The sequence below is a fragment of the Oncorhynchus clarkii genome, chromosome 12, assembly GCF_045791955.1.
Source record: "Oncorhynchus clarkii lewisi isolate Uvic-CL-2024 chromosome 12, UVic_Ocla_1.0, whole genome shotgun sequence".
Lineage (NCBI taxonomy): Eukaryota > Metazoa > Chordata > Actinopteri > Salmoniformes > Salmonidae > Oncorhynchus > Oncorhynchus clarkii.
Genome location: NC_092158.1, coordinates 80,916,741 through 80,931,389, shown reverse-complemented (window position 1 = coordinate 80,931,389; position 14,649 = coordinate 80,916,741). Strand labels below are relative to the sequence as shown.

The 14,649-nt window shown below is 40.7% G+C and overlaps 1 protein-coding gene and 1 long non-coding RNA gene across 2 annotated transcripts; one reads left to right on the top strand and one right to left on the bottom strand.

The window, feature by feature from the left end:
* Positions 1-416: 416 nt before the first annotated feature.
* Positions 417-5,122, bottom strand: LOC139421443 (uncharacterized). The gene is made up of 3 exons (XR_011635632.1): positions 4,783-5,122; positions 2,544-3,614; positions 417-977 (listed from the first exon to the last, which is right to left on the bottom strand). It is a non-coding gene; the product is annotated as an uncharacterized lncRNA (long non-coding RNA).
* A 1,410-nt stretch (positions 5,123-6,532) lies between these two features.
* On the top strand, positions 6,533-12,765 carry LOC139421442 (phosphatidylcholine transfer protein-like). The gene is made up of 6 exons (XM_071172356.1): positions 6,533-6,706; positions 8,897-9,014; positions 10,425-10,504; positions 10,899-11,070; positions 11,244-11,311; positions 11,842-12,765. Exons 1-6 carry the CDS (start codon positions 6,578-6,580, stop codon positions 11,920-11,922), a joined length of 648 nt encoding a protein of 215 aa, XP_071028457.1. The 5' UTR covers positions 6,533-6,577; the 3' UTR covers positions 11,923-12,765.
* Positions 12,766-14,649: the final 1,884 nt, after the last annotated feature.

Sequence of the window (14,649 nt, the reverse complement as noted above, 5' to 3'; positions counted from 1 at the left end):
CAAAGGACAGAACAAGTGCATAAGGTTGAATACACAATGGGACCCCAGGATAAGGAGTTGGACTTAGTGGTGTACGTCAGGAGAGAAAGACACACTTCCTTCAATTCACTATTGAATGTTCAAGCCACACCACTTATCTGCTTTTAGCAGTTATGCCCTACTCTTTCTTCTTTGACAAATACATTAAGTGAGAGACATTCTATTATGTCATTTCAGTCATTAAAAAACCCCAAAGCTGAAATAGACCATGTGTGGTTGTGTTAAACAGAAAGATCATTTAATTTGATATGTCAAGCTAATAGCTGATATGAGCCAGACTGTCTCATGGAACACTTCGACTTCTCCCCTATATATCAGCTGTTCTCTTCAGAATACATACATAGTGAACCTTTGGATCATGAAAACGGACACAAATGAAATGTTTAAATATGGATGAGAGTTTATTAAACCTCACTATAACCTATTAACAATTGATGTACTGTTAACAGAGAAGTCATACATAAAAATGATTATATTAAAGTGGAATAAAATACTAGAACATTTCATATCGCTCAACATATGAAATACATTTACTGACATTGGCAAATACTGTAGTGACAACAAGAAAGACTGTGGCAAGATGCTAGTAATTCCAAATAATCTTGTCGTCATAGTTACATAGAACACCATGTTAGTCATGGTGTGGAACAAAGTGCTTACAGAGAATACTTAATAAAGGTTAATTCGATGTAAGTTACATTTAGTCAATAATCATATTCCCTCATAATGCAATACTACCTATAACATAATAGGTACATCATAGTTACTATCAATAATTACTGTGTGACATCTAATTGACTTTATCTCTGAGCTCGACTTGTTTCAGAGAATACAATAATAAACATCAAACAAAAACAACACGTTTTTGTGTCCCCATAATTCCAATATATATCATTACATATTAACATGTACAGTCAGGGGGAAAAGTATTTGATCCCCTGCTAATTTTGTACGTTTCCCCACTGACAAAGAAATGATCCGTCTATAATTTTAATGGTGGGTTTATTTGAACCATGAGAGACAGAATAACAACAAACAAATCCAGAAAAACGCATGTCAAAAATGTTTAAATTGATTTGCATTTTAATGAGGGAAATAAGTATTTGACCCCCTCTCAATCAGAAAGATTTCTGGCTCCCAGGTGTCTTTTATACAGGTAACGAGCTGAGATTAGGAGCACACTCTTAAAGGGAGTACTCTTAAAGGGAGTGCTCCTAATCTCAGTTTGTTACCTGTATAAAAGACACCTGTCCACAGAAGCAATCAATCAATCAGATTCCAAACTCTCCACCATGGCCAAGACCAAAGAGCTCTCCAAGGGTGTCAGGGACAAGATTGTAGACCTACACAAGGCTGGAATGGGCTACAAGACCATCGCCAAGCAGCTTGGTGAGAAGGTGACAAAAGTTGGTGCGATTATTCGCAAATGGAAGATACAAAAGAACTGTCAAGATCTCACCTCTTGGAGTTGCAATGATCATGATAACGGTGAGGAATCAGCCAGAACTACACGGGAGGATCTTGTCAATGATCTCAAGGCAGCTGGGACCATAGTCACCAAGAAAACAATTGGAAACACACTACGCCGTGAAGGACTGAAATCCTGCAGCGCCCGCAAGGTCCCCCTGCTCAAGAAAGCACATATACATGCATGAAGTTTGCCAATGAACATCTGAATGATTCAGAGGACAACTGGGTGAAAGTGTTGTGGTCAGATGAGACCAAAATGGAGCTTGTTTGCATCAACTCAACTCGCCGTGTTTGGAGGAGGAGGAATGCTGCCTATGACCCCAAGAACACCATCCCCACCGTCAAACATGGAGGTGGAAACATTATGCTTTGGGGGTGTTTTTCTGCTAAGGGGACAGGACAACTTTACCGCATCAAAGGGACGATGGATGGAGTCATGTACCGTCAAATCTTGGGTGAGAACCTCCTTCCCTCAGCCAGGGCATTGGAAATGTATCGTGGATGGGAATTCCAGCATGACAATGACCCAAAACCCATGGCTAAGGCAACAAAGGAGTGGCTCAAGAAGAAGCACATTAAGGTCCTGGAATGGCCTAGCCAGTCTCCAGACCTTAATCCCATCAAAAATCTGTGGAGGGAGCTGAAGGTTTGAGTTGCCAAACGTTAGTCTCAAAACCTTAATGACTTGGAGAAGATCTGCAAAGAGGAGTGGGACAAAATCCCTCCTGAGATGTGTGCAAACCTGGTGGCCAACTACAAGAAACATCTGACCTCTATGATTGCCAACAAGGGTTTTGCCACCAAGTACTAAGTCATGTTTAGCAGAGGGGTCAAATACTTATTTCCCTCATTAAAATGCAAATCAATTTATAACATTTTTGACATGCGTTTTTCTAGATTTTTTTGTTGTTATTCTGTCTCTCACAGTTCAAATAAACCTACCATTAAAATTATAGACTGGTCATTTCTTTGTCAGTGGGCAAACATACAAAATCAGCAGGGGATCAAATACTTTTCCCCCTCACTGTAAGTACCATATTCCCATGTCAGGTAATTGAACATAATTCTGTGTGAAATGAAAAGGAACAATCAGACTTTATGAGAGATGTTATGCCTAAAACATGGTAAATGAAGCATGATTCATTGTTCTGGATTTTCCCATGTCCCCCTCCTTTCAGACCACTATCCCTCCCAGTAAATCTAAGACACCAGATGCAACAGTAGATTAATGGGAAACATCCTCTCCATTGCTTTGTACAGTGGTAATTTGTCTTAATTATGATACATTCAGTTTGGCTGTCTGCCCAGCTTCCCAGATGTGACCAGTCTGTTTGACAGATTAAAAACCCAACAACTTCATGAAAGCTAAGACGTTTTGACTTGCTTAGCCTAGAGATAGTCTGAGGTCAAAGCTTTGCAGGGCAACGACCCACCACATAGACGTTGGTCAGTCATGAAAACATCTGGATACAGCTGTCTCCGCTCCGCTTTCAAATTAACCACTACCTCTGTTTCCCCTCGCACCCAAACATATCACAGACTTATTTTTCTCCTGATGATCAGTCTTTCCCTTCATGCAAAGATGCTCCTCTGGTTTGCGACCAGTGCAGTTTGGCTTTCCCTCCGCCTCTCCTTCTTTCTCTCAAGTCTCATCTTCCAGCATACCGCACTTAGCGCCAATAGCACCAGTCCAACAGATAGTAGCACCAGCCCAAAGTAGGAGATGGTGGACCCATGTGAATTGAAGCTGTAGGCCACAGAAGTGACCACGATACCGGCAATGAGAATGACCACGCCAAACGGCACTGTGCAACGATAGCAGGAGAGTTCTGCACCACCTGTGGCCGCGTTCAGTTGGATTTCAGTGACCAAAGGGATAGCTACTATAGTCACAGTCGGAGTGTGGTCATTAATGTTGGCCTTCTCCATGACAGCTCTTTCTGGGGCTGCTGGCACTGTCATGGGGTCTTTACTGGGTTCCTCTGGCATCGCAGGATCCAGCATCAAAGTTGTGCTTCTTTCCAACCACAGATGGATCCTCACTTTAACCACAGATGGGTCTTTACTTTTTATATCCTGAGGTTGTTCTGTCAGCGTGTCCCAATCTATGTGAAGAAATATATAATTTGTTATGTCATACTGAAGGGAGTGTCAAAATCCATATGTTCCTCAACATGTTGCACAATTGTAGCCTCACTGGACATAATAAAATAGGCCTAAACAATAATTTAAGTAGCTATTATGTGCATGCACATGGCCTCAGTCGGAATTGTTGACAGCTTAAGACATGAGCCTTCATTTGGCACTTAGTAACCCCAGGCAACCTCCTTGCACAATGCTAGCCTCTGGCCCAACAAAGTCAGAAATTGGCTGAATGACGCAGAACCACTCAACCTTGCACAAGCTGTCACATTCCCTAGAGAGCGTGGGAGATGGCATTACAAACTACTCTGTGTAATCCGAGCAGCCTCAAAATCATCAGCAATTTCACAAGCAGTCATTCTTTCTCCATGTCCGCAAACTTAGAAAATATAATAAAAAATTTAATTCAAGATGCTTGTTATAAAACATTAGTCCATGTCATAACATCTTAGAAATGTATTACTCTAATAGGCCTAGTGCAAAATTGTAGACCTTTTGCAATTTATATTCTATATGGAATATATTTAACTTAAAGCCTATTTATTGTAATAGGCCTAGTCCTTTATTATAGTAACCTTTGTTGATGAGGTCCCTGATAGAAAAAATACATTAATTTCACATGTGAACATGTGAAGTGTTCCAAAAACACATGTTTTCACGTGATAGTATGTGAAGTTAATGTGATAACATGCAACAACAAGTAAAGCAACGTGTGATAGATAACATGAAACTACATATGTGAAATGTTACAAAAACAACTTTTCACATGATTTCACAAGTACAATTTAATGTGAAATTATGTGATTTTACACATGTAAAATCATGCGGTTTTGCTGTAAGGGGTGTTATGTTTGAATTGAATTTCAATGTGTCTAGAAAGTTAGTAATGGAAAATATTGTAGCCTTAGCTGTGCCACATGCATAGTCTACCTACCATATATAAACACGTTATTTCAAGTTGTTGTAATGATTACATAAAAGGGAACATATCATGTATGAGGAAAAGTGTTTGAGTTGGAGAGATCGAGTTTTACGCGTGGACCAACTTCCGATAAACACACAGTGAATATTGTGTGATGAAGAAAAAAATCAGCATGTTCGATAAGTGTCTAACGAAGTGTTTAAACTTACCTTGCACGCATTTTCCATGCCCGCACCGTTTAAAATGTGGTTTTGCCCATCGATGAATAAAACATGGACTGTAATACGCTTTTGTATTCCAGTAACTCCGTATACTTTCAAAAGCAGACACAAGTGGGACTCCCCTCCGTCTTTGTGTACATTCAATTATAAACCAGATACAATGTGTAGGTCCAGAACACAGTTTCACTCTCCACTTCGCTCAGCCAGTCTACAGCTCGCACCGTAAACGCTGTGTTGGAATTTGACTCCCATTCATCGGATGTCCCCGGTGCGTTTCCTCCTGTGTAAGAAAACGACTGTTTGACTGCTATCTTCTTGCATTGCAAGCACGTTTGTAGAATATCGGTGGCTATGGGGGTGGGGTGAACCAAAAGCGGGCCACAGGTTTTTATTATTATCTTGGCTTCAGAGGAGGGGGGACCTTTTAACCTCTTTTGACTAAGGCAGGGCCAACATGAAGCACAGCTGTTGGGATGTCCAGACACATTTATATAGCCTAGAACTGCGCATTAGGCCTTTGAAGCAGATGTTGGCTAATACGAAGATGAGTTATAGCAGTTGACATATTACAATATTATCACATCATTACAAACAAATATACACACACACAAACATACAAACACATACAACATACAAACCCACACACTTGAGCCTACAATAATATCCATGCACATATCTTCATGTTTGGTTATTTTTAATTAAAACAAGGGACTCTCTAAGATGATTGACATATGGTCTATCAAACTGGGACCATGGTTCATAGGACCTATGTGTCTGGAAATTCATGCTGTCACACACCCATGCTATGCCTGTGATCCAATCAATGGCAGCCACCAGGGCCTGTGGATGGGATATATCTACTGCTTGTAACACAAGTGTTCCCCAAGACAGATCTGATACATAGTAATGTGATACGGGGTGTTGTCTTGTCTCTTCCTTCCTGCAGTAAATCCCTTCCCAAAAAGAGACAGTGGCAATGGGAAATCATGGCTCTTCCACAACCCTTAGCTGGACCATATACTGTCCGGCTGGAAAACTGATTTGAGTAATATGACATATCTCTAAACTATCCCTCAGAGGCACTTATGGAGTGACATATTTTAGAGTGATTATCATTTGGGCCTACCTTCAATCAGTGGCATATGTAAATGCTGAAATCGCCTGAAGAGTGCAAAGGATGCTAAACCACAGATCCAGGGTTCTACCTCTGGAAGTTCCTAAAGGCATTGATATATTTTATTAAAACCACCAGATGTAGCTTATCCTATATTTGAACTAGACTACAGTTTTGGGATTTCTGAATGGAATGGGAGTGGTTAACCGCAGAATAATCATCAACAAGCAACTGAGACAGGGCACCAGCAGGACACAAAGCATTACAGATTATGTTTCCTCTCTATTGTAATTGGAGATGGTCAGTGCTTCCAAATTATATTTTTCCTTGGATGGCACTTCAATTTGGAGGTGGGATAGACAAAGGAGCATTCCAAAAACATTACAGTGCAGGTAGTTATTAACCACACACACACACACACACACACACACACACACACACACACACACACACACACACACACACACACACACACACACACACACACACACACACACACACACACACACAGTTTAAATACAAAATACAATTTCAATCACGAAAATAAATAGATAGTGATTCTAAATATATCACTGGAACAACTGACGCACTTCAGCGCACGCACGGCGTCTGAAGCGCACCACGGAGTCCTAGATCACATGATCAAATGTCAGAGCACAGTTTGAAAACATGTCGCTGCACTTTACAGATGAGGAATTTCTGGAGGCATGGAAGGAATTAGATAAACCTCAGTTGGAGGGGGGATGGGAGTTTTTCACAGAGACTATGGGTGTCAAAATCTACCGGCTGTATGACAAGGTACATTTAAGTGAATGTTTTGAGACAGGAATAGAAAGTGAAAACTGCTGTGTTAGCTTATCGGCGGTTAGCGTCGTTAGCTGGCGAAGCAATAGTTTATTCATTGTGATTATGCCGATTGGCGTGATTGAATGACGCACTGGCATCGATCTGTTGGATGTGCTCGCACGTAGACGATTTTCACGTTTCATACGTTGTATTATTTTCACGTCGAAAAGGACATTTACATGAAATAGCATAGAAGATTTTGTGAGTAGCCTGCGTTAGACTCGAGCAACAGGCCCACTGGCAAAATGCGGAAGTCGTTATCAACTAAAGTGTTTTAAACGTCATATTGATGATTGAGTAGGCTAGGGGAGAGTGGGGTAAGTTGAGCCATTCAGAATTAATGTAAACATTAGTTTTGAAAGCATACTGTAGCTTGTCCAAAAAAAAGTGGCCTTTTGGCACAATTACCTCCGCAATTCAACACAATTACGATCGCTTTTTTTGTATTTCAGTAATTTGAAGCATATTTTAACAAGGCTTAACACTACCAATTTTTTTTTTCAACATAGGCCAGGCCCTGTTACCTCATATCCCAGGCCCTGTTACCTCATATCCCAGCTATAATGCCTTGCATTATGCCTGGAAAGAAAACACTTTAATTTTCTCAACTTACCCCAAGGCAAACATTTTGACTATATTTGCCCACACAGTTACAATGATTCATGTTTATGCTAGGTTTAAAATACAAATCAAATGATCAAATGTTATTTGTCACGTGCCGAATACAACAGGTGTAGGTAGACCTTAGGGTGAAATGCTTACCTACAAGCCCTTAACCAACAATGCAGTTTTAAGAAAAAAATAAGTGTTAAGAAAGTATTTACTAAATAAACTGAAGTAAACAATAAAGAAATACTAATTAAGAAAATAACAAATAATTAATGAGCAACAATCACAGTAACGAGGCTGTACACAGGGGGTACCGGTATAAGTCAACGTGCAGGGGCACAGGTTAGTCGAGGTAATTGAGGTAATATGTACATGTAGGTAGAGGTAAAGTGACTGTACATAGATAATAAACAGAGAGTAGCAGCAGCGTAAAAATGTGGGGGGGTGAGGGGGTCAGTGCAAATAGTCTGGGTAGCCATTTGGTTAGCTGTTCAGGAGTCTTATGGCTTGGGGGTAGAAGCTGTTAAGAACCCCTTTGGACCTAGACTTTGACCGCTTGCTGTGCGGTAGCAGAGAGACAGTCTATTAATAAGGTGGCTGGAGTCTTTGGCAATTTTGAGGGCCTTCCTCTGATACCGCCTGGCCTTCCTCTGATACCGCCAGGCGGTATAGAGGTCCTGGATGTCAGGAAGCTTGGCCTCAGTGATGCACTGGGCCGTACGCACTACCCTCTGTAGTGTCTTGCACTCGGAGGTTGAGCAGTTGCCAGGCGGTGATGCAACCAGTCAGGATGCTCTCAATGGTGCAGCTGTAGGACTTTTTGAGGATCTGAGGACCCATGCCAAATCTTTTCAGTCTTCTGAGGGGGAGTAGGTGTTGTCATGCCCTCTTCACGACTGTCTTGGTGTGTTTGGACCATGACAGTTCGTTGGTGATGTGGACACCAAGGAACTTGAAGCTCTCAACCTGCTCTAATACAGCCCCGTCGATAAGAATGGGGGCGTGCTCGGCCCTCCTTTTCCTGTAGTCCACAATCATCTCCTTTGTCTTGATCACGTTAAGGGAGAGGTTGTTATCCTGTCATCACACTGCCAGGTCTCTGACCTCCTCCCTATAGGCTGTCTCATCGTTGTCGGTGATCAGGCCTACCATTCTTGTGTCGTCAGCAAACTTAATGATGGTGTTGTAGGCTAGAGATAGTGGGATGAATGGCACCCTCAGAAATATGTCAAATATTGCATTTTGTGCTGCGTCTGTTGGGTATGGTGTGCCAAATTGTAGTCTAGAACTTTACGCATGCTCAGACAGTACCTTTTCACAGAATGCATGTTTGTTTTTTATTAAACCCCCTGCCCAACTCTATCCCCAGCTCAAGTTTCTGGAGAAATAATATCCGGTGCAAATCCAGCACATTTTTGAGGGTTGCATGTTTCTCCAACTGGCAATAATCAGATCCCTGTGGTATGGGATTAGTTACATTGTAGGTGTGGTATATATTTGGAATACAGAACTTCTTTCATATGCTGTTCACAGGAAACTGGACTTTATGAGTACAAAGTCTTTGGAGTGCTTGCCACCTGCACTCCAGAACTGTGTGCTGATGTCTACATGGACTTGCCCTATCGGAAACAATGGGATGGATATGTCAAAGGTAAAGAGTTACACAAACTCTCCCTAGATCGACTTTCTTCCATTCAAACCTCTTGTCGCACTCAACCCCTAATAAGGGCCATTTATAAGACTCATAACACATTCATAAGCAACTCAATTCTGTCAGTTTGGTTGAGTATTGATGACATGGTATTGCATATTAATGCTTGTTTTATATGGTGCTTACTTATGCATGTGTTATTGTTCATATGTATAGCCCCTTTAACTCTTACTTAATTATCTAAAATATGAGCTCCACAAAATAGTTGAAACATCACCTTTCCATTGTCCTTTTCCATTCACTCCTGTTTTCTATCCCAATCAAACCAATCATAACCAATAATCCCTTTTATCTCAGTTTTCATGAGGATCGCAACAAGAGCACATGGCCCGTTTGGCAGTTAATAACTTTTCTCATCTTTTGTTCTCTCTTGCCTCCCCAAAGTATCCAACAGGTAACATGTCTGTCCACCTGAATTTAGCCATAGACTAGCTATTGATGTTGTAGTTGGGTACTTAGCACTCTGGTATAGCCATGGGCTAATGTTGTTGTGTCCTTTGTGTATTAATGTGCTTAATCAAATGTTTAAATAAGCCTAGACTGTGTGAACAAACGTGAACAAACAAGGGAACTTGAAGATGTTCTTTCAAGGGCTTGTATCTTGAAAATGTAGTTTTTTGTTTTGTCGACCCACTGAGAAATTACCAACAGGTTCCATCTTAACAAGGTAGGCCTAAATCATTGGCCATAACTTGTTTTGGGATTTCCAAATACTGTACTGTTGTCCTTTTTCAAGAAGAGACAACAGGGTTATGGATATCCTGGAAATGATAACTAACTGAAGTAACAGATTTGCCTCTCCCAGAGACTTGTTGCGTGAGAGGGTGGAGTGGGCTTTTTATTGGAAACACATCCTTGGCTTCAGCTCCTGACTGCCGTCAAGCTTTTTGTTGTTGAATAAAATTGCCATTTCAATAGATTGGATAGATGCTATATTCTGAAAGTGCTGTTGGTGTCTTTGCTTGCACATGTGATTGTATCTTTATGTGCGCTGTACACTTAGAAAAAAGGGTTCCAAAAGGGTTCTGCGGTTGTCCCCATATGAGAACCCTTTTTGGTCCCAGGTAGAACTTTTTGGGGTTCCATGTAGAACCCTATATGGAAGGGGTTCTACATGGAACCCAAAAGGGTTCTACCTAGTATCAAAGGGGGTTATTTGAAGAACCCCTTTTGGTTCTAGATATAACCTTTTTTCCCCCTAAGTGCAGCCAGTGTTCCAGAAGATGTATGATTTAATCATGTAATGAATAGTATGACGACATAGTATAATACCTATAGTATAATAGATGACTGATGTTTCATGATGTAAGCACTGCTTTATTTTGTGTGTGCCCTTTTTGTTTTTTGCAGAGCTGCATGAGAAGGACTATGATGGTCATTCAGCAATCTACTGGGAGGTGAAATACCCTTTTCCTCTGTCAAACAGAGACGTATCCTTAATGAAGTAAAATAATACAGATATCAGGTCATCATGTTTCTCAGTAAAAGAAAAATAGGCCTGTGATTTTTTTTAACTTTAATAAAAACAAAATACATACTCCATATACAATATCACATAATCCTGTTCTATGTATTCACCCACCCACAATGTCTCAATCTTGCTTTCCTCTCTCTCCTCCTTTTCACATTTACAATGGGGCCGACATGGTGAAGTGAAAACAAGTATGGTTTATAGTATTAAGAGTAAGTTGAGAAATGTATTGTTTTTTAGGTGACAACACGGGACAGTATATTTTCTCAAGGAGTAACTGATCCAGTCACGGGGTGTGGACCACATTAGACCATATTATCTCTACCAGGCTTCTTTAACAGTGTAAACCTCAGTACGTGTACGTCAGGGAGCGGAGGGACGTTGACGTGGACAGCAGGAAGATCTGGGTGGTCCTGGCTAAGAGCTCCCCACTGTCCCCGTTACCAGAGAAGAGTGGGGTGCAGCGAGTGAATGACTACAAGCAGACTGTGGCCATGGAGAGTGATGGTGCCTGTGGCACTAAAGGTACTGCTCACTCTAGAGTACACCAGATCCAATCAGAACTCATCCCTGTAGTACCATTTTAAATGTCCATAGGGGAAACTGTTCAGTTTTGAACTTGAATCTGTTGTGGATCTGTCTGTGAAGTCACTTGCTTTTTGTTGACAGACATTTACATTTGCATTATTTTCTTTCAGTCTTCATGAATTACTTTGATAACCCTGGTGGTAATATTCCAACCTGGCTTGTGAACTGGGCAGCCAAGGTGAGTTCAGACCTGAGTGCTATCTAAAAACCTAATAGGGTTCTTTGGCTGTTTCAATAGCAGAACCCTTTGAAAAACCCTATTTGATTCCCGGTAGAACCCTTTTGGTTCCAGGTAGAACCCTGTACACAGAGGGTTCTACATGGAACCAAAATGTGTCCCATCTGGAACCAGAAAAGGTTATTCTATGGGGACAGCCGAAGAACCCCTTTGGAACCCTTTTTTCTAAGAGTGTAGCAGCTGATCTTTTTCTGTTGGTGGGATGGTTGACATATTCATAGTAGAGTAATAATAAAGGAGTACTATAGAATTAAGAAAACGGTTTGTTTACTCATTTATATGTACTTGCCAGTTATGAATGCCCCAAAGCATGCCCTGTTATCTCAATTGGAAGGCTTTATTCACGCTGTTAATCTCAAGCAGATGTTTTGTGTTAGGATGCCAATGGTTGCCCCATTTGGGTGTGTCTACTCTGCTAGTCTATCCATGAAGTTCATTGACAAAGGCAGCTATTCCCTGTGTTTCAACAGAGCGGAGTGCCTGCCTTCCTTACAGACATGCAGAAGGCCTGTGGCAATTACTCAAACTACTGCCAGAAGAACAAGAAATGAACGCCCTTTGTGGGAAGTCGCATCAAAGCCACAAGGATTGTATTTTTCAACCCATCGTTCAATATAGTCTACACTCACGGTGTCTGAGGGCCATTGTGTGTGTTTTGGGTATGGTTTGAGACTTATTACGAAGTCAATAGGTGAAAGTGGTGTTGGTGTAATCTGCAGCTGGATGTGGTACTGACTGGGGCATGTACTGTATTTTAGTTATTAGTTGTATAAAAATATATATATTTCAATTGAAGTTATCTGGTACTGAATTCCTACTCCTATGTAAATGTTGTATTTTGGGCATGCCCACAGTAAGGGCTTGGATGAGATCTGTAGTGATCTACCCCCTGTTTTAACGAGTACTGTTTCTTTGACTACAATGGCTTTTCCTTTTATTTTCCTGTTTTTTATGGTCAAATGTATGTTGTTTTTTAAATCCTACATTTTTTCATGTATGAATGTTCAGTCAATGAATGATATGCATTTTTGCACTTGTGATTAAGCACTGAAATCAGATCAACTTCCAAACCTTAATGTCTATAGGAAGAAATGCAGTGCTGTAATTATATGTATTTCCCTAATGGACATTTTGAATGTACATAAAAAAAAAAAAAAAAGATTTTGTCCTATCATTAAAAGTTGCCTGCACTGATTTTTTGTTATACTTGAAATTGACAAAAACACGATAATGAAATAGTTGAAGTTAATTATTCATATGTTGAATCTTCGAGAGCTAGGCCTATACCTCTTTATCCTTGTGTGGTTGCAGTTAGGTCTCCAGTTCTGTGGAGGTGATAAGTGTGTATTACTATCTAATACATATCAATAAAATGACGGCTGAGATGAAACACTGCATCATGTATTATTTGACTGAAACCTGTAGACGCTTTTCAAAACAGGACTATCACCTTCATCGAACACAATTTTTAAAAAAGTGTATTTTCCACCATTTGGCGTTGACCAACGAAATGAACTGTTCCTGTGGTTCGCGCTCCCCCTTGCGGTAAAAATGATATGTTCACGCCGCGCGGCCCTGATGTTGCGTGATGAAGTTCATATACTTTACTTGACCTTTCAAATTTGATACATTGTATCTGTTAATTCAATTCTCTCACCGGAAGCACTGATGTGTTTTGTAAAAACTAGTTATATTGAAGATAAATTGACAGGGTATTTATTGATATCTGAAAAAGGTAGAGCCTAGCCTACGTTTAGCAGTCTATGCCTACTTTGCAAGTCTTATCTTAAAATTCGTCGACAGCATAGAATCCGCGAGGCCGGAAAAACCGAACCTCATGAACCGTGATGGTGATGAATATGATGAGTCCGATAGAATTTGTCTGGCTACATAGGTGGTATAGGAGTTTAGTTGTAAGTAAGCGATGTTATTCTCATAGGCCTACTGTAGGTTGTGAGAAAGTGGACTAGTAACCGAAAGGCTGCAAGGTCGAATCCCCCGATCTGACGAGGTAAAATCTGTCGTTCTGCCTCTTAACAAGGCAGTTTACCCACTGTTCCTAGGCCGTCCCGTCATTGAAAATAAGAATTTGTTCTTAACTGACTTGCCTAGTTAGATAAAGGTAAAAAATAAATAACTAAAGGGCCCAAAATACTGAAGGTTCTGGCTTCTAAGGCAGAGCGCCTGTAACTTGACAAAGCGTCAATAATTAATCACACAGCAGAGTTATAGATAACCATAGAACAAAATGTCACCCCAGTCTAAAATGAAATGTGCAACATGAACTGCTAACACGTTGCGTAACCACGACCAACCCCAACGTAATGGATTTGTAATTATTGGTCATGACTAGACATTACCTTCTCACAACGTTGTAGCTACATAATCTGAAGGCAATACCATTTGGTCATTTTCCTACCTCCTCAACATGTCACAGCAACATGATTTCATTACATTACATATTGGTCTTGATTAGACCCACACAAAGAGTGTCATTCTGTGATCACAGCCTATATGAGCTGTGGAGGATGCATCCTCAAATGTCTTTTGAATGAACTACACATTTATAGATGTTTGAGTCCATTTATTGTTCAGATTATATTTTAAATCTCCATGTAGTTTTTTTAATGCACCCACACATTTGGAAAGACTGATTCAACAATATGTAAGGGACAGTTTTCCTCAAACAAATTGGGCATACACTGGACTAAATAGCATGGTCAAATAAAATAAATAAATATATACATTTGATGTATTTAATATAAAATAATGATATACACTATATATACAAACGTATGTGGACACCCCTTCAAATGAGTGGATTTGGCAATTTCAGCCACACCCGTTGCTGACAGGTGTATAAAATCGAGCACACGGCCATGCAATCTCCATAGACAAACATTGACAGTAGAATGGCTTTACTGAAGAGCTCAGTGACTTTCAACCTGACACAGTCATAGGATGCCACCTTTCCAAGAAGTGTTCGTCAAATTTCTGCCCTGCTAGAGCTGCCCCGGTCAACTGTAAGTGCTGTTATTGTGAAGTGGAAACATCTAGGAGCAACAACGTCTTAGTCGCAAAGTGGTAGGCCACACAAGCTCACAGAACAGGACCACAGAGTGCTGAAACGCATAGCGGGTAAAAATCGTCTGTCCTCGGTTGCAACATTCACTACCCAGTTCCAAACTGCCTCTAGAAGCAACGTCAGCACAATAACTGTTTGTCAGGAGCTTCATGAAATGGGTTTCCATGGCTGAGCAGCCGCACACAAGCCTAAG

Excerpts from the sequence above, each read along its gene's own strand:
- LOC139421442 (XM_071172356.1), top strand. The coding sequence starts at position 6,578 with ATGTCGCTGCACTTTACAGATGAGGAATTTCTGGAGGCATGGAAGGAA. Across the intron at positions 9,015-10,424 it reads ATGGGATGGATATGTCAAAG|AGCTGCATGAGAAGGACTAT; the intron begins GTAAAGAGTTAC and ends TGTTTTTTGCAG. Across the intron at positions 10,505-10,898 it reads TTCCTCTGTCAAACAGAGAC|TACGTGTACGTCAGGGAGCG; the intron begins GTATCCTTAATG and ends TGTAAACCTCAG.